Raw genomic sequence first — 27,597 nt, 5'->3', positions numbered from 1 at the left:
GGGATTTTAAACTATCAAATCTGTTTTTCCCCCTATGAATACAATATACAACTATTTCTTTATGACAAGTCTATGAACACCATAAATAAAATTATTATTCTTATCATGGTTTATATTTTAATGGGTCCCTAACATTACCTTAGCCAACAATACAGGTAACCTGCATTATACCAGATATATTAAACAGCATTCATCCAAAAGCTCTGAAATATAGAATTGACGTCTTTCTGCATTTGAAACCTAATGGCTTTTGAGGTGGAGGAAGAACTAAAGTATTTAAAGACACCACAACATCTTAAAATCTGTAATGAAAGGGAAAAATTAAACATACCAATTAAAACTCACAAGTTATAATAATGTGAAACAAATTTGTCATTTTAGCTGATTTTCAATGTTTATATATGCAACATAAATTACAAATATGCTTAACATTATATCATCAAAAGAAAATAATGAAGTATAAAATATTTATCAGATTATTGCATTTAATGTCATTTTTTTGAAAACCCAAAATTTCATATTCCTTAATGTTCTACCAAACATAAGCAAAATCAGTCCAAATTAGAGAAAACGTATGCCAACATCAGCTTCTGACAACAAAGATAAAGAAGTTGAAACTCTACAACTTATCTAATTTAGGTCAGGTAATAATGGAAACAAAGAATATTAAAATTATTTATTTTATAATTATGCACATTGAAGGAAAGCATTATAGCAGAGTTCTTTTCCATCATAAAATTATTTACAACCATTAGTTTAGCTAGAAACACTAGCTTGAGAGGTACTGGTATATTCCATTCGTAATAATTTCTCTACAGCAAACAACTGTCTTATATTTGGAGCATGTTGAAGAAAATATTGTCTCATAAGTCCTCTTTGTTCTTTTGAGTCTTAATTACTAGGAGTTCAAGGTAGTTTGGGAGAATTCTGGTGTCCTGGATGGCCTGATGAATGCACTGAAATTAAGCAGTGTGTTTGTATTCTGAAAATATTCTTAAATCCAAATAAATGATGTCTGGGTTGTGGAGCTCAGATTTCTCCTACTGGCACTATGACATTTGAAGAACATTTGTTATGAAAGTTTCACACCAATTTTATTTTGTTCTTTCTTCATTAGCCTCTGTGCTTCCTTTTCCATTTTCTTCCTCTGTTGTTCTGCTGCTCTCTTTTCTCTGTCTGCTATTTTCTGCTGCCTGAAGAAAAATATATGATATCTTTACTTTTAGAAAACACCAATAGGGAAAAATGGCAAATAAATTCCAGAAAGAAATTATACTGTTTTTTCCACCATCATAAAATAAAATACTTGATTTTCTCACTGCTTAAAAAATTTCAAAGATTTCCATAAACAGAAATTTCTGCTGATCCTTAGAACTTAACTTGCAAAATAAGAGATATTATCTATTTTACAAATACGTAAAATGAGACATAAAGGCTAAGTGTTATGCCCAAAATCATGGTTAAGTACATAATATACATCTGCACAGTGGCAAACATGCCTGTTATCCGAGCAGCCTGGGAGGCTGAGGCAGGAGTATTCAAAGTTCAAAGCCAGCCACAGCAACTCAGTGAGGGCCTAACCAATTTAGGGAGGCCCTATCTCAAAATAAAAACTAAAAATGGCTGTGGATGTGGTTCAGTAGTTAAGTGCCCCTATGTTCAATCGCTAGTACCAAAGGTGGGTGAGGGAAGAATCTACATCTTTTTACCTTTCTTAGGTTATCTGTACTAAGATACTACTTCCATTCAACCACAGCTTTTTATGGGAATATTATTCAGAAAAGTTTGATATTGAGGATAAAATCTTATTATTATTAAAACAATCAGGTAAAGGATATTAAAAATACAGTTGTGCAGAATACTCCCTGTAAGAAAATAAAAACTTAAGACATACCTTCCACTTAGAAGTTAGAAATCTATTTAAGGATCAACTTTTGATCAGCTTTATTATGGGGCATAGTGGTGGGTATTTGCTAATTCCACATTATGAATACATATCTTCTCCTTAGCCCCTTCCATAACTCCACTAGCCCAAAACCTCTCTAATCTTGTGGACTGACTTATGTAGGGAGTTGGGGGGTAAGACTGGGTGAAGAAATAGGAAGAGAAGGACCATAAGTTGGTCCTGAATCTGAAGAGTTAGGGTGTGAAAAAATAACTCAAGCATGCAAGGTGTAAATCACAATGGGGCATGGGATAGGTAAAAAACACATTACCTATATATGGTACCATATATACAATTTAATTATCTATGGTACCCTTTTTACAACTTAAAAGCTGAGTACAGTGAGCAAAATGTATATATACATACAGTTGTAAATCATACTTACAAATGGGAGTAAGAGAAACATTTTTGGAACCATTTTGACTGTCACTATGTACTAAACTAAGCTTAGAAAGAACAAAATGACTTTTATCATTACTTAACTAAGTTTCTAAAGAACAAAAGTGAATCTACTTTTCCCTACCTCTGCTCACTTGCATGAAAAACTGATAATCTGCACAAAAAACCAACACATTAGCAGCAAAAAAGGAGATAGGAAAAGAACTATAAAGGGTTGGAAAGGTTATAAATAAATACAATAATCAAGCTTTGACCTGGTTATTAGCTAAAGTAAAAACATCAACAACTACTGTATGCACACAAAACAATTTATAAATCACTGTACATAAAAAATATATTTCACCTCTCCAGATTAATGTCTGGAATTGACAAAGTACTAGCTTCTCACTTTAACAATACTGATCATAATACTGGAGCATTTTAAGGTGTAAATGGGAGAAGTCTGAGAATAAGAAGAGATGGCATATGGACATACTTTTACATTGCTGTTTTTCTAGAAGTAGCAATGACACATGGAAACCTTCAAGTCCCTTCAGTTGAACTTGTGCAATGTGCAGCAGGAAGCATGTCTTTTATTGACAACAGTCTCACTCTCTGAAGCTGCTATTATAATGCAAAATTCTATTATTTTTTTTAAAATCTGTTTGGTTTTAGAAGCAAGAGGACAAGATGGAAGAGAGGTTTTGGTACTGATACTTACGAGTTCATGGCATGAATTATACAAACTATCATTAAGATGAATGGATTCAAAATGAACTGCTTTTTCCTTTATCCTTGGCTAATGGTACTAGTAATTACTAAATCCTCCAAATTTTCTAAAACACTGTGAATTTTGAATCTATGACAAATTTTAAAAACTGAATTTATTATGATCCTTGCAACATAATTGTTACAGCCCACAGTTAAAAATAATTTTTTTCTTTTACAAAAGACTAAGCTATCCTGACCAAGCAGGCACTAAATATTAAAAACTCTTACAATCTTACTGACTGAATATTAAAATGTGACCACATTACCTGTCCAAGAAAACACAAACAAAAATGACATGCTGAAAACATAATGGACAAGATAAAAACAGCAGCAGTAACTTTCAGCTACTTAATTGCACCCTCTGCTGGTTATTAAAGATAATTGTAATTTACCAACAAAGACAAAAAAGGAAAAAATAAAAATAAAATCTGTTTAGATAATGATAATTCATTTTCTGTCCCTATGATTAAAACAATCTAAATTTCAAAATACAAAAAACCCACTGTAGCTTATTCTGTATTTTTAAATGCATAAGTAAATTAAGTACATTTAAATGAGTTTTAATCATCGATCATAATCATAAGCTCTCCTTTAAGATAATTTTCTTTTTACTCTTTGACCTAATATAGAGATAAGAAGAACTCAATTTACTGCTCACAAAAACAAAGAAAGAACCATCAACAAAAATGAACTTTAAACCCTCAGAATAGCATTTACTTTTCTGTAGGATAGGCAGATTTATAACTTCTCTACTATGTTCAAGAGCTTTCACTACACTAAACCTTGAGGATATTAAAAAAAAAAGTAATCAATTCTGACCCACAAAAAATATACAGTGGTAGTTCACATTTCATAGTACAACATAATGATTACAAAAGTTATTTGTATGTAAAAGATTTCCCTTGTTCTTAATACAATTATTTTATTTCTATAAAGCTTTAATTTTTGGTATCATTACAAAATAGTGTATGCAGTCTGAGATACAGAATAAGTTCATGTTAGATATCTAAGATTAAATGAGGAAAAATGAAGATAAGACAGACATTTGACAGAACAGGCCTCCTTGATCTTAAACACAATGGGGAACAAATCTACTACTCAGGTTGTGATATAAATATCACTCAAATACCTCAGAACTTCTTCTGCTTGCCAGGCTGCATCTTCTTCTTCTTCCCATGCATTGGTATTTTCTTGCCAGGTATCTAAGTCACCTAATTCAGACTAAATTAAAAACGAAGCAAAATTAAGACAATGCAGAGCCATCTTTTTCCACACAGCAGACAAGAGTATCTATCTTCTAAAACATTCAAAATCTTTCACTCTCCTGTGGTTTCTGAACTTCTTTACCATGTCTTCTACAAAGCACAAATGATCTGGGCCTTGAGTTGCCTAGAACTTTTGAGTTTCCTTAAGTTACAGGACTTTCAGTGCTAAAAAGTCTTGGGCAAGTTCAGTTTTCTTCCTATATTGTTTTACAAGATACTATTTTATATGGAGTAGTTTCCAAACTAGCATAGTCATCTTCACCCAAGCATATGTAATTCTGTAATTAGTAGATTTGTTCAGTTCCACTTACTATCTCTGTCTTAGGCAAAAATTTCAAATCAGGAAAAATTTATCTTACCTAGAATACTATTTCTTCCTTTTTTTCTGCTCTACATAACTGATACCATCAGGCTCGTCGCTAAATTCTACTATTCCCCAATTCAAACCTCTAAAAGTTTTCCTCCCACCCCCTCAATGCCCTCAGTCTTCCAAGAACCAATAAAACTGAGATGTTTAGTTAGGTGTGGAAGTGATAATATGTATTAACTGGTAACAAACTGCAAATTGATAATATTGTTTTGAATACTTACTCCATTTAAAAAAAAAAATGTTTTTGAGTTTCTTCCCTTGACAATAAAAACAATAACATCCTGTTAAATATTCCTAAAATGTTTCTGATTATCTGTTTGGTATGTTTATAGAAATAAAGCAGTTAACACAAAAGAAGCGTTTTTAAAGATACTGAAACAAAATATAGATGACACTCTTGAAAAGTTGTCCCTACTTAATCCTCTTCACAGCAGTTGGTAGAAGTCTTGGTTTCCTTATACCTTTGTCAATACTGATAATGGCCTTCTTTTCTACATTTGCTAATTTGATAAAACTTAAAAAGGGTGTCTTGTCATTTTACTCTGAATTTCTTTGATAATCAGATCAAACTTTTCTTCATGTTTTTAGGTTATGTCTATTTCTTATTTGCAAATTTTACCTTCATACTATTTCCCAATTTTTCCAACTGAGGTATTTTGACTATTAGTATAGGTACAACATTTAGGTATAAGAAAAGTAAAAGTATCAAGATCATATTAATAGAGATGGCCTTCCAAGTAAAATAGAAAAGATTGAAAAGGATTAGATAGATTTGCCTACACAAAAATTAGATTCATCTGCCCATCAAAAAACATCAAACCAAATTATAGTTAAGAACTGAAAAAGCATAAAAGAAGACAGAAAAAAGTTGATATTCTTAGTATAAAAAGAATTCCCATAATACAAATGATAAATTTCATTAATTTTACAAATCAGTCTTCATTTAAACTGAACATTCTAAGATAATTTTGGTGTAGAGAACAAAGTCCAGTTGGTTAGTATTCTTTCCTATGCAATCAGTTCCCCTTGACTTTGTCTGCTTTGGAAAAAAAAATATGTAACAATAGCATTGGAGAACTCTTTCATCTACCCTAGGTACCACACTCTCCACTCTCCAAATGGTTGTATATTTTCAACTTTACAATGAGCTCTATAAGAATTATAACAACAATTGTAATTAGAATTATAGTTAGGCAGTAAACATTATTAATTCTCTGGTTAGAACTAAACCATTTTGCTAATATGAATAACAAAGTTTAAAACTGAGAAATGGACAAAATTAAATATTATAATGCTATGTTATTCAGAGATATATCTGTGATGTTACTATGCTCTCATTAAAATACCTATGACATTATTATATCATGTAACTGCACAGGAGTTATCAAAATTCATAATTACATTTGTGTATATTGTGTATATGATTAATTATTTGATATTATGTCTCCCCCACTAGAATACATCCTTCTGAGGCAAAGACCCTGCCTGTTCTGCTTGCTTACCACTGTATTACTAGCATCTAGCACAGAGTCTGGTATTAGCAAGAATAGCTGTTGATCAATGAATTCAAAACATGCATAAACATGGATCTGCTAAAAAAAACAGCCTCAAAAAACACACACTCATTTTCTGTCTCTCCAGATTACTTGTTCTGGGAAAATCAGCAGTTATGGCATGAGGAAATTCATGGGAAGGAACTGAGGCTTTGTGCAAACAAGTAGCATTAATTTGCCAGGCATGTAAGAAAGACTCCTTTGAAATGAATCCTCTAAGTCCAGTCAAGCCATCGTAGCCCTAGTGCAACAACTTATTCACAAACTCATTAAAAACCCTGAGCCAGAACCATCTAATTTAGTCACTCTGGACTCCTGATCCACAGAAACTTTATGAGATAATAAATGTTTATTATTGTTTCGAGTCACTACATTTGGGGTCAATACACAACAACAGGTAATTAATATAATCAATCAAAGCATCCTTAAGTTTAGGGAGGAACCCAAGTATATGTATTTTTTTTACAAATTCTAAAATTGATTCTAATAATGTTCCCAAGGTTGAGAGCCTCAGTTGTCCATAGTCTTCACTACTTCTTTTCTTTTAAAATTTTCATTTACATAAAATATATTTTAAATGAAACCACATTTTAAATGTAAATAAACTCTACTAGGGAAACAATCCATAACTCACTTAAAATTAACCTGCTATAAAGGTTTATTATCTTAGAAATAACCTCCTAAAGTCCATGTTTTTAAATAACATATTTTGTCTGTATCTTTCATGTATACAATGGGATCCTGATATTAGTATTTGAGTAATTTGTACTCTCATAAAATGACAAAAATGGTGAAACTACAGATTAACTTCTTGCAAACTGCTAAATCTGTTTCAAAGTCATAAAAATTATAAATATTATTTTCATTTAGTTATTTTCCTCTTTCTTACAGAAAAAAGAAACAGAACCACGTCTTTCCCTCTAGCTAATTAACATACTTACAGATTGGTGAATAAAAGGCATATCTTGTGTAGCAGCTAATCTACTGGAGAAACCTGTGCTACCATCTGGGACGCCAAAATTTAATGGTTCTCTCTTCTTAATGATGATCTGAAAGATTAGTTGAAATAAGATGATAGGGATATCTTACACAGAACTATATAAAAATAGACAAATAAATGTCCCAATGCATTTTGTAATATGCTGTTGTTCTTTTTTTTAAAAAAAATTAATGTAATTAAAAAATATGGTGTTGTTCTTTTTCAAAAAAATTTAATGTAAAAAAAAAGTCTACAGTGAGTATCCAAATTCTCAGACAACTGTCACATAGATCAGTTCAATCTAAGAAAAATTTTATTTTACTCCTTAAAAATAAAAAATTCTCATCTCCATTTTTCCTAGTTCACTTTCCCCAGAACTCCAAAATATAATCAGGATATTTAATTACTATATTAAATAATAACATTGATAATGTCCTGCTAAAAGTATCACCAGATCCCTCAACATGTGGGCTAGCTATAAATACAGTAACTCATTTGGGTCAGTAGTAGTAAGACACTCTTACTCGAGTTTTGGTTACTTTTATTAAAACCATTTCCAATCTAATTAATTTTAAAAAGTACTATTATAATAAATATACTAAATTATTATAAAGAACAGCAATATACTTCCATGATACAAAGTGTACATCTACTAAGACACTTAAGGATCTTTGAAAAATACACAATTTAATGCTTTTCAGTTTTGAGCATTTGGACAATTCAAAAAGGAGAATGTAAATTTTATTAACCTAGATAATATAAAAATAAATGTATAGCTAAAATTAGGTAGAAGAGAGTGAGGAATTGCAGTAGGAAGTGGAGAATAAATAATGTCCTCATTTTATAAAGTGTATACATATACATATATATGAAAAAGTTTCCTTATTGGATTGAATAAGAAATGAAGCACTAAAAGTGTGCTTATCTGAAATACAAGTGTGAAATAAGATTGCAATATATGAAGGAGTTAGAAGAAATAAGAACAATTTGAAATAAATCTTCATTTACTATAGTGTGACATCAATGGGTAATGTCCGTGATTTGTAAATCAAATACCAATGTATGATTTTAAAGTCTTGAGGATATAACTTACTACATCTAGATCTAAGTCGTCTGAACATAGGAAATTCTTATTTAACATGACAGAAAATAAAATTATAATGAAAAGTAGGCTTTTCAATAAATACTAATTATATTATATTGTCTAATTTAAAGTGCAAATCTTTAACATACTTTCTGAGTTTTCCGTATAGTTGGTGTCATGTCCTTAAAATAGTCAGGTTCCATTTGTTCCAAAGCATTCTGTTGTGTTGCCACATTCCCATTCCCTCCTTCAATCTTCACACTTGTGGGTGCATCTTCATCCCAGGAAGTCCACTCTTCCACATCTGTCTAAATAACCAACACAGTCAGCCACAAAGGGGCAATGCCCTCAGCAGTTCATTAATCATTTATTAGAAAAATGGGCTTCTGAAAACACTGGTTTTCAAACTTTTTTGACCCATGGGAAACTACATAGTTCAATTCACATACCAAAACTAAAACAAATATTGAGGCTGGGGTTGTGGCTCAGCTGCAGAGTGCTTACCTAGCACATGCAGGGCACTGGGTTTGATCCTCAGCACCACATAATAATAAATAAATAAAATAAAGGTATTGTGCCCAACTACACCTAAAAAAAATATTTGAAAAATAGAACAGATGTTTAAGAAGTACTTTTATTATGGGTAAACCTTCTAAAATATTATGTTCTGTTCTATTTTGCTCTATTCTTTCCATTAAAAACAAAACACAAAGTAAAAAGAAAAAGAAAATACTCTGAAAATTGAACCAACATTAGGAGTATAGCTCACAGGAGGAGGACTGAAACTTTCCATCTAAGTCTAACCAAACTGATTACTTTATAAAATAAAACATCTGTTTACCTCACAGATTGTTCCTTTTGCTGAGAAGAAACTTTAGTTTGAATCCAACCCATTTATTGATTCTTGGTTTTAATTCTTGTGTTATAGGAATGTTATTAAGGAAGTTGAGGCCTAATCCCACATGATGAAGATTTTTCTTCTATTAGACACAGAGTCTCTGGTCTAATTCCTAGGTCCTCGATCCATTTTGAGTTAAGTTTTATGCATGGTGAGAGACAAGGGTTTAATTTCATTTTGTTGCATATGGATTTCCAGTTTTCCCAGCACCATTTGTTGAAGAGGCTACTTTTCTCCAATGCATGTTTTTGGCACCTTTGTCTAATATAAGATAACTGTAATTTTGTGGGTTAGTCTCTGTGTCCTCTATTCTGTACCACTGGTCTACCAGTCTGTTTTGGTGCCAATACCATGCTGTTTTTGTTACTACTGCTCTGCAGTATAGTTTAAGGTCTGGTATAGTGATGCCACCTGCTTCTCTCTTCCTGCTAAGGATTGCTTTAGTTATTCTGGATCTCTTATTTTTCCAGATGAATTTCATGATTGCTTTTTTTTATTTGTTTGAAGAATGCCACTGGGATTTTGATCGGAATTGCATCAAATCTGTATAGTACTTTTGGTAGTATGGTCATTTTGATAATATTAATTCTGCCTATTCAAGAGCAAGGTAGATCTTTCCATCTTCTAAGGTTTTGATTTCTCTCTTTAGGGTTCTGTAGTTTTCATGTATATATCTTTCACCTCTTTCGTTAAGTTGATTCCCAAGTATCTTAGAGAAAATATTTACCCCTCACACATCAGATAGAGCACTAATCTCTAGGATATATAAAGAATTCAAAAAGCTACGAACTAAAAAAAAACAAATAACTCAATCAACAAATGGGCCAAGGACCTGAACAGACACTTGTCAGAAGAGGATATACAATCAATTAACAAATATATGAAAAAATGCTTATAATTTCTTATAAAATGCTTGTACTCTGTCTGTGTAATAAGCAATCAGAGAAATGCAAATAAAAATTACTCTAAGATATCATCTCGCCCCAGTCAGAGTGGCAGGTATTATGAAAACAAACAACAATAAGTGCTGGAGAGGATGTGGGGAAAAAGGTACACTCATACACTGCTGGTGGGAGTGCAAATTGGTACAGCCAATTTGAAAAGCAGTATGGAGATTCCTTGGAAATCTGGGAATGGAACCACCATTTGACCCAGCTATCCCTCTGCTTGGACTATACCCAAAGGACTTAAAAACAGCATACTACAGGGACACAGCCACATCAATGTTTATAGCAGCACAATTCACAATAGCTAAACTGTGGCACCAATCTAGATGTCCTTCAGTGGATGAATGGATTAAAAAAATGTGGCATATATACACAATGGAATTTTACTCAGCATTAAAAGAGAATAAAATCATGGCATATGCAGGTAAATGGATGGTGTTGAAGAAGATAATGCTAAGTGAAGTTAGCCAATCCCTAAAAAACAAATGCCTAATGTTTTCTCTGATAATAAGGAGGCTGACTCATAGTGGGGTAGGGAGGGGGAACATGGGAAGATTCGATGAATTCTAGATAGGGAAGAGGGATGGGAGGGAAAGGGAGGGGACAGGGGATTAGCAAAGGCGGTGGAATGTGATGGACTTCATTATCCAAGACTTCATAATCCAAAGACTCGAATTAGGTGTCAACATACTTTATCTATAAACAGATATGAAAAATTGTGATATATATGTTTAATAATTTGTAATGCAAAAAGTACATGTATAAAGGCATGAATTGGCATGAACATACTCTATACACAAAAATATGAAAAATTGTACTCTGTATGTGTAATAACAACTGTAATGCATTCCACTGTCATGTATTTAAAAAAAAAATCAATAAAACTAAAAAAAACCCCAACATTCTCAGCAGAATTTAAATAAGACAGTCCCAAAATATAACATTCAAAATGTTCATAAAACAATCCAGAATTTATTATTCATCATATGTGGCATCAATAAATCTCAATTCATATGAAAAATTAATTAATAGATGCCAATTCCTCAATGATGTAAATGTGAAAATTATCTAAGACTTTGAAATGTAAAAATGCTCCAAAAGTCATAGCAAACATTTGAAACCACTAGAAAGAATAGAAAATGTCAGCAAAGAAATAGAAGATAAAATGAAGAATCAATTAGAGATTTTAGAACTGAAAAATACAGAACAGCAACAAAAAAACTCAACTACTAAATTATGACCTAATGGTATACAATCCAGGAAAATTCCTGTTCTGTAATACATTCAATTTTTCAAAAAAGATTTACCTGCTTAGGAACTGATGAATAATCAACTGTAGTTGGTAAAGTTATTTGGTCTCCACTTAATTTCCTTCCTCTGCCAGATCTGAAATAATCCATGAAACAATTTATTTCAAGAACAAAATAAGAAGAGGTGAAAAGCATTATAGACAGTAATTTAAGGCTTATAATTATTGATTTTAGTAATTAACTATTGCTCATCAAGCTATGAGGAAAATAAAAAGCATGAATCACAGATCTTGTGAATGTCTTTAAAATCTTACAAAAACAGCTGCTTTTCGGGTTTAGGACTCATGTTTATAAATTAAGGAGAAATATAAAGTCAAAAACAAAGATACAAGGTAGTTTCAAACCATGCTCCTTGGAGTGCTATAGGTTCTATAGATGAAGCTCTGGGCCATCTATGCTATTATCAACATGTGGATAGGCTTTTTATGTTTTATATACTGAGTTCTTGGTAAGACTAACTATTAAGTTTGAAAATCACTAGATTAAACTAAATTATAAACTGAGTTTTAATGATTAATAGTAAAAGTACTACATTAATTGGACGTATTGTTACTCAACTGTTAAGGAAATGGGCTCCAGACATTTTACTGGGAAGGTGGGCTTTGGAATCTGTGCAAACTATGGTTTGCAATGTTACTTCTCAATAGAAGTAACCTCTTAGTTCCAATACCCTCTGTAAAATGCAGGTATTCAAGCCTGCTTTTGTAAGATTGTTGTGAAGATTTAATTGACATGTTTAAAGCCACACAGTGCCTGCTACACAGAAAGGCATTCAAAAACTCTTGGTAGCTATAACAAACAACTAGTCATTTGCTTAATTTCAAGTAATCTATAAACTATCTACTTAGTGCTAATTGGTAAAGACAGTTATCAAGTTTAGAAGTTATACATTATTTATTTAAAGAATTAATATAGAAGTACCATAGTTTATTACAAAATTTATGACAAAAGCCTGGTGTTTTATAACACATAATCTATGTTCTTTTTGACATTTAAAAGAGGTTTATCTTAACAAAGAGTTGGTTTTCATTAAAACTGAACATATAATTAATCCTAAATATATTTATATTGACCACAGAAATTTATAGTGACAATAGGAAAATCCTTAATAGTTAAAATCAAATGCAGTTTCTTATTCTAAAACTAATTGATATTGACCAGAATTTTTAGAAAGTGCAAATACAAAAAGAAAACACCTATAATTCATCACAGTGTTAATACAATGCTTCTTTTAACATTCTGGTAATTAATATTCATTCTTATTCTGGTTTACATAGTGAATTTCTCACCCATTCTCCTTTATTCTTGATAACTTGAGTACTTCGTTCACTGTTTTTTCTAATTCCCAAATTCTGTCAACCACCTAAATTTTCCATTTCTTTTTTTATTTCTCTATTTCATCATCTCATTCCCACAGCAATACGTTTTTCCTCAATTGCAGACCACTCTACTTCTACCAATAAATTCAATGGCACTTAATTCTTTTAGCAGCTACCAAATGGCCATTTAGCTAAATATTATATTTCCCAGCCTACTTTGGATCTAGATGGCTATCTATATAGCTAAACTCCAGACAGTGGGAACAGAATTGTTGTGAGCAACTTCTAAATCTATCTACTAAAAAGACAGCTGATTATCATACACTTCCTATTTTATTCCACTTTATTCTTAGTGTGTCAGTAATTTTTTTCACAGTACTCCTAGGCCAAAATAAATATCAACTGTTCCTCTGATTAACCAGTCAGACACAAACAACTTAATACTTATATAGGTCCTAAGTGCTTAGCTACCATTAAAAAGTCAGTTGAGAAAAACAATACACATAAATTTAAAGAAAATGTAGTTTTATTTTTAATGAAATAAAATTCCTTATTAATGCAATGTGTATGCCTGTTGGACACTGTGTAGCTTCTCAAGCATTTAATCAAATTAGGCACTGCCACCTTCATTTTCTGCTCTACATTTATTTTGGTGTAGTATATGATTTTAATTACAACCTAAAAACCTAACTTTGCAAAGATACCTCACCAAACATACAAGTAAACAAAAATTTGTTTTCAGTGTTAAAAGCGACCCATCATAAGTTTAGAATGCTGCTGGATGTCATGCTGCAAATAGAAATTACCTTGAGTGAAGAATTCATGCAGTATTAAACAGGTGTATCACTATGTTTCACTGGAGTTTAAAATATTTTGTAGCACCCTATAAGAAGCTCTGTGGCACCTTAGCACACGGGTTAGAAGGCATAGCTCTAGGGTATGTTCATGTGACATAGAGAAGGAACTGGAATTTATGGATAATGGATAACCTACTGATGCTGAATAAATTACCTGCTTTGGACCACCTGCATATTTTGGAATATTATTTAAGAAATAAAAAAATCTATTTAATTTAGGGTCTCCGTTAAATTTTTTTACTAATACAAAACAACATTCCTATATTAGTATAGACAGAAATACCTATGCCTAATGTCACTGAACCACCTTAAAACATTCCAATAATAAAACATTACATAAAATTTCTGTGATGATTATAATAATGAAAGTCAGCCTGCTTATTTCTAAAATTCTATAGTATTAAGCATGTTATTTAAATGGAAGATTTAAGAATTTGAACAAACAAAAACAATTAACTTCACTTTCTAGATCTCAAATAGAAAAACAATATTTTTAAAAATACTAGAAATTAATGAACAAATATTACAATCAAGAGAGTGTAAACAGAATCTCTTCTACATTTCTGAAGTTATAAAGGAATTCAAAACTAGTTAGAAGATAAACAGGTCAGTTTGAATATAAAATTTACTTACCTGCATATTAATCTTTTTAGGAATGAGAATACTGTTGCTAGGCAGGTACAAACTTTAAATAGCCGAAACTGAGTGATAGCCATGATGAGAATTAAAACCTTCCAAAAAAAAAAAAAAAAAAAAAAGGGTACACACATACCCAAAGCATTAGATGATTTCATACACCATATTCCTGTTCTTAAATCAAGTTGAAAAGTACTTATGCACTGAGAAAACTTACATTACATATTTTAACTTTTCTCTAGAAGCTACAAATATAACACAATAAATTTTATTAAAGTGTAAATAATATTAACAGCTTTAGAAATTAGGTTTCTAAAGAGTTTTTTAGTTTGTGAAAAAAATCCTTTAACACTTTTTAAAAATAATTTTGCTTAAATAATCTATTTAGCACAAATTTACTTACAATTTTAGAATTCAAAAAAGTATAAGTATATATTAAATCTTTTTGTACCTTTAGAATTTTTAACTATATGAATATAGCACTATTCGAAATAAATTAAACACTTTAATCTTCAGGTAGATTTTGTTATATCCATTTTATAAATTGAAACTGAATTAAGTCCCATAGTTTATGAATTAAAAAGTAACCAAAGAGCTCATCTAGTACAGTGGTTCACAAATCTGGAGATCTGGTCAAAGAAATATTGATACCTAGGCCTATCCCTTAATAAGCAAATTAAATCATTTTATGAAGGGTAAAGTCTGGTCACTGCCAATAAGCTAATAAGAGAGATAAAAACTTATTCCATAGAAAAGACAACAAAAGACAAGGGAAGGAGGAACAAATGACAGTAAGAAAATCTGAAAATAAACTGCAAGATGATAACTGCAAATTACTTAACATTCCAACAAAAAGGCAGAGGTTGCTACATTGAATAAAAAAGGAAAATATGTGGCCCACAAGAAATGCATTTTAATATCAAGATATAAATATGTTAAAAGGATGGTGAAACTACTATGCTAACACTAATCAAAAGAAAGCTGATAGGACTACTTCAGTGTCAAATAAGACTTTACAGAAAGCAATATTACCAGGTATAAAAGTCATTTGACAATCATAAAGGGGCCACTCAATCGTAAGTACATTTTAATACAAAACATGTCAAAAATTTTGCCAGTATCTTTTGTGAGAGAGATTACATAATTAGGGCTAACACATACTAAAAGGATAATGAGAAAACATTATAAGCAACATTATGACTATATTTTACAAATGAGATGAAACAAGTAAATTCCATTTAAGATATCAAAGTACAAGAAGACATAGACAACCTAAAAATCTCATATCTAATAAAGAAGTTTGATTTATAGTTTTAAAAACTTCCAGGTTTAGATGGCTTCACTATTGAGTTCTACCATATAAGAATGTTTAATACCAATTTCACAGGAACTGACAAAAAACTGAAAAAGAATATTTCCCAACTCATTATTTGATATCAGCATTACATGGATACTAATCTAGACAAAGACATTACCAGGAAAAAAAAATAGAGATTAATATCTTAAGAATATAGAAGGCAAAACTGCTTTAACAAAATACTGATAAATTGAATACAACCATACATAAAAGGACTGCATCATGACCAAGTTGAGCTCAGCTCAGATTGCAGGACTGATTTAACATTCAAAAATCAAAAATAATTCATGATATTAGCATACTGAAAAACATTTCAGTAGAAACAGAAAAGCCCTTTAACAAAATTCAACATCCATTTCTGATAAAAACTCGGAAGAACTAGGAATAGAAAGAAACTTTCTCAACCTGGTTAACAACATCTATATATGTATTTAAAAAAAACCTACAGAAATATGAGAGTAAATGTGTAAAAACTATACCCATCACCCTAAAATCATGAACAACTCAAGTATGTTCCACTTATACCATTTCTACTAAACACTGTAGGGGAGGTTCTGGCAAAAGTAAAAAAAGGAAGGAAGGGAAGGGGTTTCGATTAGAAAGCAAGAAAACTGTCTATGAAGAAAATTCGTGAACTCTACAATCAATTGTATTGTTATATTTAACAACAATCAGGAAAAACTGTGTAGAGCATCAATAAATATGATACCTAGGGACAATTCTAATGAAAGATCTGCACACCAAAAACGACCAAGTATTGCTGAGAGAAATTTAAAAGACCTGCATTAATTTAAAAATACTTTTTCAGGGTGGGAAGACTCAATATTGTTAAGGTATCAAGGCTCCCCAAATTGATCTTTAGATTCGATGCAATCCAAATGAAAATCTCTGTAGGTTTTTTCTCTAAGTTGACAAGTTAATTCTGAAACTTATATGGAAATGCAAAGAACATATAATTGCAAAAAAAAAAAAACTGAAAAAGAATATGTTCAAGGATTAACACTACCAGATTTTTAAGACCTGTTATAAAACTACAATAAACAAAACTGTATAGAACTGGAGTCAATATATACAAATAGATGGATGAAAAGTACAGAGACAGACCCAGATAAAAATGAACTGAAATTTGACAAAGATGAAAAGAAAAGTTCAGGGGAAAAGGATAGTTTTTCCAACAAATAGTGCTGGAAAAACTGGGTATTCATATGCAAACAACAACAAAAAACTTTGATTATATCTCACACCATTAACAAACAATAACTCAAAATATCATAGACCTAATGTAAAATCTGAAGCTACAAAGTTGTAAAAAAAAAACCATTTGTGACTCTAGAATAGGAAGATATTTTAGATTTTTATTTAAAAATAAATACATAAAATGATGGTCAACATCATTAATTATCATAGAAATATAAATTAAAAACACAGCTAGGGGCTGGGGATGTGGCTCAAGTGGTAGCGCGCTCGCCTGGCATGCGTGCGGCCCGGGTTCGATCCTCAGCACCACATACCAACAAAGATGTTGTGTCCGCCGAGAAATAAAAAATAAATATTAAAAATTCTCTCTCTCTCTCTCTCTCTCTCTCTCTCCCTCCTCTCACTCTATCTTAAAAAAAAAATAAATAAATAAATAAATAAATAAAAACACAGCTAGAACCTACTTACACACCTAATTAGAATTGCTTAAACTAAAAATAATGACCATACCAAATACCGGCAAGGATGTAGAGCAACTGGAACTCTCCCACATCAGTAGTGGGAAAGTAAAATGGTACAAAGTTTTTCTTAACTTCTTACAAACTCAAACAAACATAAGATGAATGAAAACAAACATAGATAAAGAAAAACACAAGATAAATAAAAGACATGCCCATACAAAGAATTTTACTTAATAGCAGCTTTATTTTTAATAGTTCTAAACAAGAAACAACCTAACTGTATATCAACAGGTAAATGAACCAATTGTGGTATATATATGTTCAACAATAAAAATGAATGAGCTATTGTTATAGTAATAGCATAAATATGTCTCAGAATAATTATACCAAAATAAAGATATCCCCCCAAAATTTATACTGTATGATTCTATATACTTAAAAAAACACTCTAGAAAATACAAACAAGTATATAATAACAGGAAGCATAACACTAGTGTTTTCGGATAGGGCAGGGAAAGGTGGGAAGGACAGATTACTGAGGAGCAGGAGAATATTTCAGAGATAATACATATATTTTTAAAGTGGTGACAGCTTCAGAGACATGTATTTATCCATCAAAACTAACCGAATCATACGATAAGTGCAATTTCTATAATTCAATTATAGCTCATACAAGCTCTCAAAACAGTCTATACTAAGACATTTTTGGACAACATTATACCATATAAATCAGAAAAATTTTCAAATTGTGGTTTGAAACTCAAAAATTTAACATTATCTTATATTTATTATTTGCTATTCTTTCTGGAGAGCCAATTTCCATTAGGAAACTATGGCAATTAGTAATAAACACATTTCCAGATTTATCTAGGAACTCTAATTTCACAATAGATTTCAATACACTATACTCTTATATAATAAGCATTTTTTAAATGCTTTACATGGTATAATTCAGTTAATACTCACAATATCACTGTGAAGGACTTGAAACAAGTACTTTTGATCCCTATTTTAGATAGGGAAGCTGAAGTACAAGGGAGTCAAATAACCTGGCCAAAGTCACAGAATTGATAAAATCCAGAACTAGGATTTGAACCTAATTTCCAGAGTCTGAATCCTTACAGATCACACTCATAGTCCCTCCCCACCATAATTAAATAAAGACATAATATATAAATATATACTATATATATGCTACAGGAACTGAAAACTAATTAAACCTATAGCAATAGAAAAACTCTAAAAAACGGTAAAACCGGTATTATTTTGCCAGCCTTTTAAATATGGTCATTGATTTCACATATTTCTTTACACATCGGAGTCAACTATACCATATATGTATTGCATATATTCCCTTAATAGTCACTATTTATTTTAAGATTACATAAAATGAGTTTTAGCACAAATTAAATTTGTCTAAATTAATTAAGTAATCTTGAATTCTCCTATTCAGGGTCTCAAAAAACGCAAAAGAGGAGAAAGGCAAATAAAATCTGTTAATGCACAGGAGACAGCCTTTTCCCACTATTGAGGAGGAGATTACACATTAAATCAAGTCACAAGACATACACAGGCATACACACACACACATATACACACAGGAAATGTTTCTGATAATGGAATTTCATATTTTAGCTTTTCCTTGTCTTTTGTCAGGAGGAACATTACTAAGTACACATTTAGAACCATGATTCCTGTGTTGGATTAACTTGATAATATATGTCATCCAACTTCTTAATTTCCCAAGCGAGGAAAAAAAGAAGTTAACTGTGGTACTCAAGTTAAAGCATAGTTTAGTCATAACTAAAAATCACTGGTCTCCCAGTCCGTTACTAACACCTTTAGAAATAATTACTATAGTTGGCCAATAGGAGTATTTGAAGTAGTGATTTCCTACAAGGGGAAAAATAAAAAAATTTTAATGTTTTTTCCCCAAATAAAAAAATAATATAATTTGGACTTCAGTTCTATACAAATTTACTTAAAAGGGAATGAAACCAAAACTTAAATAACAATTATCATGTAAGCACATTAAAGAGACAGCTATATGTTTCTCCTCAAACTGAAATGCTGATTCATTTTTTGAAATTACTTTATATAAGCAATAATATCCGTAAAAATAACAAGGACTAAATTCCTATATAAACACCAATCCTATACTATTAATAACATGCTGTTTTAAAACTAATTCATAGGAATTAAAGCAGAGAGCACTGTCTCGTTTTTAATTACTAGTATGTGAGTTGAGCATCTCTAATCTGAAGTTTTAAATCTGATATGAGTGCCACATAGAAATTTCACCATAATATTTTATTTAATACACAATATTACCCTTGGGCAATGAGTATAAGGTATATATGAAACAAATTAATTTTAGGTTTAAACATGGTTCTCATCCTCAAGATATTACATTTTGTGTATGTAAAGATTCCAACCTTCTTCCTCTCCCCAAACAAAATCTAAAATCTAAAATACTGGTCCCATGTATTTTGGATAAAGGATATTCTACCTACATAAATAGTAATCTCTTAAGTTCTTGAAAACAGCATATAATAATGTTTTCTAAACTAACATAATATTTCCTTGCATGGTTTAAAATTTTAATAATAAAAATTAATGGGTCATCTCTGAGAGGGAGCATGGGAGCATTAGGAAACTAAGATCTTCATCTGAACCTGGGTGGTAATACCAATATTTACTTTACTATATGTATAGTTTATATGTTAGACCTCAACAGAAAAGTTCAAAACACACACAACACACAAAACAAACCAGAAAGCAAGGAAAATAGACTTAGTTCTCATGGTACCTGATCTTGATTGCTCTCTAGAGCCATTACTGACAGCTCTAAGAAAAACAAAACATACAGCTAGTTCTTTCTATTTCCAGGGCTAAAAAGGAGCTTATAGACTATCAAATGTACAGTGGTAGAGCTCCAAAAGAATCCCAAAGCAATGCTCATATATTTTTATATATATGGAAGCTGTCTCATCATGAGGTGATTTACTTAAAGTCTGTGCTAGAGAGGGCCTACTAATTGAGAAGTTAGAAACAACAATGACTCCTAAAGAAAGTAAACTAGGAGATTATTACAAATTTCACTGCTCATGTTATTTAAATACTTCTGCCAAATACATTTTCAACCAATGGTTTACCAACATTTAAAATTAAAACAATATCAACTCCTTTTCTCTCATGTTGGCTTACATTCTAACTGCCAAAAAGACCTTACTGAAATTTACAAATATTGCCCATATTCTTTCCTGGCAAAAGCTTTTATTACCTCTTACTGGATAAGGTGAAGTCTTTTAATTCTTGCCTGGCAAAAGCTTTTATTACCTCTTACTGGACTAAGGTGAAGTCTTTTAATTCCGTTTTCTCTAAGAAACCAACATTTTCTAGATTGTACTATAGTTATTACTATAGTATACCCTTACCTGTCCTGCATAATCCTTCTCCACAAGATTCTATTCACCTGCACCTTTAGTTAACTTTTTAAAAAAACTTGAAAGGTTTCAATTGCTTCATTATGAGTAGAATGATCTGAATAAGATGGCAAGAGTTTAATTTCAAGCTGATTTGTTAACAATATAACTCAACCAAAATAAAAGCAAACTTCCCCAAATGACAATTTAACAGAAATTTTAAGAAAAAAAAAACATATAAAAGGCAGCTAATAGAAAGATTAAAGCATGTGGCAGTTGGTGAGAAAGAAAAGAAAACCAAAGAGATACTCCAGCAAGACATTTGAAAGAAGACACTATTTAGGTAATGGGAACAAGGGCTGATCTCAGAATATATATGGATAAAAAGATGAAAACAAATTTCATATAGAGCTTGATAACTACAGCCATTACCTTCCTACAAATACTGTTGGTGTCATTATTAGATAAGTATTTGTCCACTTGAATTATTCCAACAGTAACAGGAAATAAAATTTGAAGTTTTTTCCCCAATAGAAAAACAGAAAATTGTACTATTGCTGATTACAGAATAGAATTCCTTCCATTGCAATTAAGAATAGCCTCATTCTATGGAGAATTTGCTTTGTGGTTAGTGAGAGAAGAGAACTAATAGTCATTGACCATCATCATCTTAATATTACCTCATGTAATGTACAAAACCATCGTGAAGTTTTGTTTTATTTTGTACCAGGGATTGAACCCAGGAGAACTTGACCACTAAGCCACATCCCCAATCCTTTTTTATTTTTTGAGACAGGTCTTGCCAAGTTGCTTTGGCCCTCACTAAGTTGCTGAGGCTGGTGATTACAGGTGTGTGCCATGGCACCCAGCCATCATGAGATATTATTGTTCTTATTTCATAGAACTGAAGCACAGAGAGTAAAGACATTTCCATATTCCTCTATCCAATGACTTGTATTCAAGCCTAGACTGACTTAATTCAGCAATCAAGAATAAATCACCAAAGGGTTGGGAAGGTGGCTTAATGGCCAAGTGTTTGCCTCACAGGCATGAACCCCTGGGTCTGATCCCCAGAACCACAAAATAAGATGACTAACCAAAAAACAAACAAACAAAAAGCCTTAAATAAGAATAACTCCCCTAAAAATAAACATTTTTAGTAATTCAGTGAAGATATTATAATTTCCAAGATAAAATTTCCAAACAGTTGCAATGAAATGGGAAAATGCAATCAAGCTACCAACCAACACTTCAGATTTTAATAATTACCCTGATTTGCAGACAGGAATATTCTTCTAGACTTGTATTTACTTAAAGTTACAAATCAATTAGAGGACTAAAAATATTACTGTGTAACAGACACTACATTGCACACTGGAAAACACTCCCAGGCCAGCACAGAGAAACCTTGCATTAGCTGCTAAACTATCATGAACTTGAATGCATACTTACTCCTCCTATTGATTACAAAGGGGCTAAGGAGGTAGAACCCCATTAGTGATGCTCAGTTGATATTTCTAGGTTTTAGACAATGCCAAATACATAGTAGGTACTCAGATATTTCTTGAATGAAAAGAAATAAACATTCTTGAAACACTGATCTATTCAAGACATAGTTCTTGGCCATGTAGGTTCTTCCACTTCACTGGAATCATAATGATGACCAAAAAAGGCTGGTGTCTCTATTCCCATTTCAATTGGAAATGGAGGTCAACAATTGGCTTGGGTGAGTGAGGCACAGAATCAGGCACCCAGGATTTAAAGAGACTGATGAACCCAAGTCCCAGCTCTCTCCACATCATATTCCAAAACTTGTAATTTTGTACCCGTTGCTTCAAGTATAATTTTTGAAAAGCCGTCAAATAATAAATTTGATTAAGTATGTATCTTAGACTTAGCAGTTTGGTTGCTTTACAATACTTTCTGGGACTAAGCAATACTATTAACCTATTAAATTTTCCTTACTAGGAAGATACGGAAACTTGAGATATAGCAAAGTAAATTTCAGGACTATGAAACAACTTATCTTCAGAGCTTTTGAAAATAATGGCATCTCTAGGAAATCAAAAGGAATGAGAGCTCTGCTGCGTCGAAACATTTTTCCTACAATAAAAAGTACTCTCTAACAGCAACTGATAGATCAAAGACATCTTTCCTTCTTGTAATTCTCAATAAACCGCTCGAAATCCCATGGTGTGGATCCACTCTGTCACGATTCATTAAACAAGCCAGCCAATCTGTTTCTTACACACTGAACAAGTCGTCAAGTGCTGTATTTCCAAAACTACATTTCTGAATCTTTTCATACCAACGCTTGAAAAACCATATAATCAAGTAAGAGACGGAAATATCCTCTAATTAAATCTGTAATTCTCTAAAGTAGCTTAAAGGAAAGCTTCAAAAAGATAAAATTTACCTGGACTCACTTGAATTTGAAAAAGAAGGGTTCAGCAGTAGCAGCAAGTAAGAAAAGCGGAAACAGAAGTGGAGTGTGAGACCTGGCTGTAAAAGCCAACATTCTGTACCATCTGTGGCAACTGTTAAGTTCGGGCCCTCAATGTGACACCACTGGGACTGTTAGCAAGGGGTACGTCTCCTAGAAGTCTAAATTGAGTTTCATAACTAAAATGGTTTAATTTCAGATCCCCCACCTAAAACTGGTTGATGGGGGAAAATCATACCCACTGCACAGATGAGAAAAAGTGCGCGCTTTCAGGTCACACGTCCCACGCCCTGCGCACCGCGTTACGTGGAACGCTCGCGGTTCCCGGAGGTGGGTGCCCGGTGGGCTGGGACGTGGACTGTGGGGAAATCAACCTTGAGAGGTGCGAGGCCTCTAGAGAGGGCAGGTAGGACCGGCGAATTTCCCTCCCGAGAAGGGAATTTCACCATTGGGAGTGTTCCGGGCCGGTGCCTCACAGGCCCCTCTCCCACGCGTGAGCGCGCCATGGCAAGGGTTACAAGCCGAACCGGCTCCTGGTCGCGCTTCCCGCATCCCAGAGGTCACCCTGACCCGGAAACAGTACCCTAGAGCGGCGGTCGGCCGTGGGGGGAGGCGAGCTGGAGGGGCGCAAAGAAAGGTGGGAGGGCGGGAAGTGGGGGGCGAGACAGAGGGCTGACGGGGAAGGGCAGGTGACACCCTAGGGCTGGGGCTGGGGTCGAGGTGGGGATTGGGAAAGGAAAGCCCCTCGCGGGCGCGCGCAAGCCAATACACTCACCTGCCCCTCCCCCTCCCCGCCCGGCGGAGGCTCCGAGCTGCCGCGGGCCGCGCGCGCACACGAGGCGCGCGCGCGCGCTGCCGTTCGTTTCTTCGAGCTCGCGCTCCGCCTTTTCAGTCCCAGCCCCTCTCATTCAAAGCCGGGCGCGCGCTCCGTCGCAGCCTCCGTTGCCGCCGCGCAGCTGCCATGGCCGCCCCCTCTTCGGGAAACCCTCCCCCAGCCCCTCCCTCTCGCCCTCCTTGAAGGCGGCTCTCGGTTGTCTCTAGGCGCTCACTTCCGCACCCCGCCCCAGGTGCTGTCTGGTCCAATAGGCAAGAAGCTGTGGGTCTGGCGTCGGAACTGGAAGCCAATGAATGTCGAGGGGCGGGGCGAGCGGCAGCCTGCCTGCGGAGGTTTGGTCATGGCTGGGTTTTTGTGACTGTTGTAAATTGTGTGGGCTTTTCCACTGGAGCTCCTGGGTTTGCGCTAAGTTGTTCTACTTTCCTTGTGTGTACAGTACCTCCCAATCAAACCCTTTTCTTTTCTATCTCACCCACAGAATCCCAATGCCAGACGGCACTAAGGAAAGGAGCATCTATTTTGCCAAAAAATGAGAGCGTCCCCCTCTGTCCCAGCATATTTGGGATGTGGCCAGGACAGAGCCTAGTCCTGAGGGATGCTAAATGCTGAGTTTCATTCATTGGCCTCTTCCGCTTACTTATTTTTTTTTTACTAAATTTTCAAATATATATATATATATATTCTAGTTGTAGATGGACACAATCCCTTTATTTTATGTATTTGTTTTATACGTGGTGCTGAGAATCGAACCCAGTGCCTCACATGTGCAAGGCAAGTGCTTTACCATTGATCTACAACCCCAGCCCCCTAAATATTCTGCAACTGAAAGTAAATACGTTATATTTCACTGAGTTCCTTCATTTGTACCTCTATTGCAACCAGGGCTGGCCATTCTGCCAAGTTGTGTCTTTTTAGTTGTTCTGTCTTTGCAACCTGATTTAATAATTATTAATAATAATCACCACCCACTCCCCCCACGCAGCACTACCACCATCACCTTCTCCCCTCTCTTTCTCCCTTCTGTATTTTCTCTTATCCCATGCTTTAAAAACCTGGAGTTCTTTCCTCTTGTTGGCAAGGGACACTGAGAAAACTGTTGCAGATTGGTGAGGAAGGCTGAAAACAGTTTATGCAAATTGTTGCTCCACTAGCTTTTTTCTTCAAATATCTCCTTTTAAAAAACTACTACTACCTTTGTTCTCTCACCCTGACCCAGAACTGACCTACTTATCTCTGTAGTAATCTTCCCCCACCTTCCCCATTCCAACCTACTCCACATTTCTATTAATATTTTTATCTCCAAGGAAGGAAGTGAATTTAACTCTTACTCAGGTTCTGTGTAAACATAGATAAATTATTTAATCCCTTAGCCTCAGTTTCCCATCAGTAAAATGGCCCCAATAGTGCCTACTTCATAGATTGCTAATGCTTGCAAAGCTGTTAGCACATAGCAGGTATTCACAGATAATAGCTGTTACTGCATTACTGGTATTACACTACATCTTTTAACTATACCTCCCCAAATCCATGAAATTCTCTGTAGTCCCTTAACTGCCTGCTCTAACTTTTATATCTTATTTTGCCTAAATTCCAATAATCTGAAATTTTCAATACTTTTTGGATTCCCCAAATCCAATAATCGTAACAACAACAACAAATTGAACCAGGGATTGAACCCAGGTATGCTCTTCCATGGAGCCAAGTCCCTATCTCTCTTTATTTTCTTTTTTTTTTTAAATTTTGAGACCGGGGTTCACCCAGTTGCTTAAGGCCTCACTAAATTGACAAAACTGGTTTTGAACTTGCTATCCTCCTGCCTTAGCTTCTGGAGCCACTGAGATTAGAGACATGCATCAATGCACCTGGTTATAAATATTTCCAATTTTTTTCCTTGAAGACTTATATCTTGGCTTAATGTGCCCCATGGCATTTTCTTTCTTTCATGATTCTACAATTTTCTTTATTAAATTTTACAGTTCCACATGAAACAAAACAAAGATATGTTTCTGGAGAAACAACTAGTTACAGAATACTTATTTCCCAACACAATAACAAATAGAGAACAACAAAGCTTGCTAAGGATTTCAACAAGTTTTATATTAGAAATACCTATGAGAGAATATTTTTAAGTCTTCTTTACTTGTTGAGTAGTAACCCCATAATTGGAGATTATGGATGTCAGTAATTTGGAATCTTGCTTGGGGATCACCTCTTCAGAAAGTGCAGTCTTGTCCTTTGCCCAAACCTGTGGGAGCATCTGCAGGGCAGTACCAAATGTCAAATGGGAGAAACATAAAGGATAGAACTTAGTTTATGAAAAAATAATGAAAATTAAAGAACTTAGTAAGTGAAAGATATTTTCTGGATTGCTTATATTCATGGGGTATAGTTAATTCTGCCTTCTCTGTGCACAAACTATTTTAGCCACTTTAAAGTATCTGATCAGCCTCTGCCCATCTCCAGTTTGACTTATTCGGGCTATTAGCTTTTAAGCCACATCTTAGTCTCCCTCTTCAAAGCCTGCATAGTCTTTGTTGTTCTGAGTTCTCCAGCTGGTGCTGATTCCTATATGGTCAACTGACCCTGCCTAGGAGGTTGGAGCAGACCTTGAAAACACAGTTCTGTGCTTACAGATTTTCCTCAGACCCAGTTCCCTGGCTCTTCACCAAAGGTGTTTTTTTTTTTCCCCTCTGCTCAAGCACAATTTAGATCTGCTATTCTGACTTGGACTTTAATGGGTTTTTATTAATGAGCAGCTGTTCATGATTGAATACAGATCATAAAGTCATTTTTTTGATCAAGCAAAATAAAACCTTGCAGCTCATTAGAGTGATGGCTTTGAACAGATACATTTGAAAGTATAGAATTTTCTTATGATAATTTTAATGGATAAGTTTTATTGCTCTTTCTGCTAGAGAAATGTCCTTGCTTTCAAAATAATAAACTTTAATATTCTGGAAATTTGTATGATTTTTTATATTGAAAATCACCATTTAATAGTTAAAGTCAATTGCTTAATAAAGAAACAAGTCTGAAGAAGCCTTTTAATTTCTGTGCCACTAAATGAAAATTAACTTTCCATGAAACATTTAAGTAAATATTTTCCATCATAATTGTTACCACAATCAGTAGTTTTTATTGCTTAATACAGGACCCAAGATTTAAGAAAAAATGAGAGTTAACTAGTTCCTTCAAAAGGGACCTGCATTGAAATGGGGGGAAAATGCACTTTTCTTTTTTTTTTTTTTAACTAGAAAAGTATTCAAATTAAAATATGGATGAATTCTCTTTCTATGTCCAGTAGTGAGATTCAGAAATGGAATACTACTTGGCTAATGTCCATATTGTTAAAAGAGCTATCATATAGTTCAGCTGTATTATGATTTAAGTAGATTTGATATGAACAAGATCTGCAGTCTAAGACCTTTTATTATTTTTATTATTTCTAAGAATAAATGTGTTGAAATAATATAATCCATATTGTATATGAGTTGAATATTTAAAACAATACTGAACTAACAATGGAGGACTCATCCCTTCAGCTTCACAATATGGTGGTCATTTCGA

At 33.4% G+C, this 27,597-nt stretch overlaps 1 protein-coding gene across 4 annotated transcripts; it reads right to left on the bottom strand.

Moving 5' to 3' along the window:
- Positions 1 to 661: 661 nt before the first annotated feature.
- EBAG9 (estrogen receptor binding site associated antigen 9) lies at positions 662 to 24,161 on the bottom strand. Of its 4 annotated transcripts, none has more exons than XM_081265986.1 (7): positions 23,971 to 24,161; positions 14,310 to 14,407; positions 11,498 to 11,576; positions 8,495 to 8,653; positions 7,224 to 7,331; positions 4,224 to 4,315; positions 662 to 1,193 (listed from the first exon to the last, which is right to left on the bottom strand). In XM_081265986.1, the coding sequence occupies exons 2-7, from the start codon at positions 14,390 to 14,392 to the stop codon at positions 1,073 to 1,075; spliced, it is 642 nt and encodes a 213-aa protein (XP_081122112.1). In that variant the 5' UTR covers positions 14,393 to 14,407; positions 23,971 to 24,161; the 3' UTR covers positions 662 to 1,072. The 4 variants fall into 4 exon arrangements, with proteins under 4 accessions (XP_081122112.1, XP_081122111.1, XP_081122113.1 ...); XM_081265985.1 differs by lacking the exon at positions 23,971 to 24,161 and adding an exon at positions 23,169 to 23,764; XM_081265987.1 differs by lacking the exon at positions 23,971 to 24,161 and adding an exon at positions 23,179 to 23,764.
- Positions 24,162 to 27,597: the final 3,436 nt, after the last annotated feature.

This window comes from Spermophilus citellus (assembly GCF_964194105.1).
Source record: "Spermophilus citellus genome assembly, chromosome: 14".
Lineage (NCBI taxonomy): Eukaryota > Metazoa > Chordata > Mammalia > Rodentia > Sciuridae > Spermophilus > Spermophilus citellus.
Note: the sequence above shows the minus strand (reverse complement) of the source record. Positions and strands in the feature narration are given on the sequence as shown.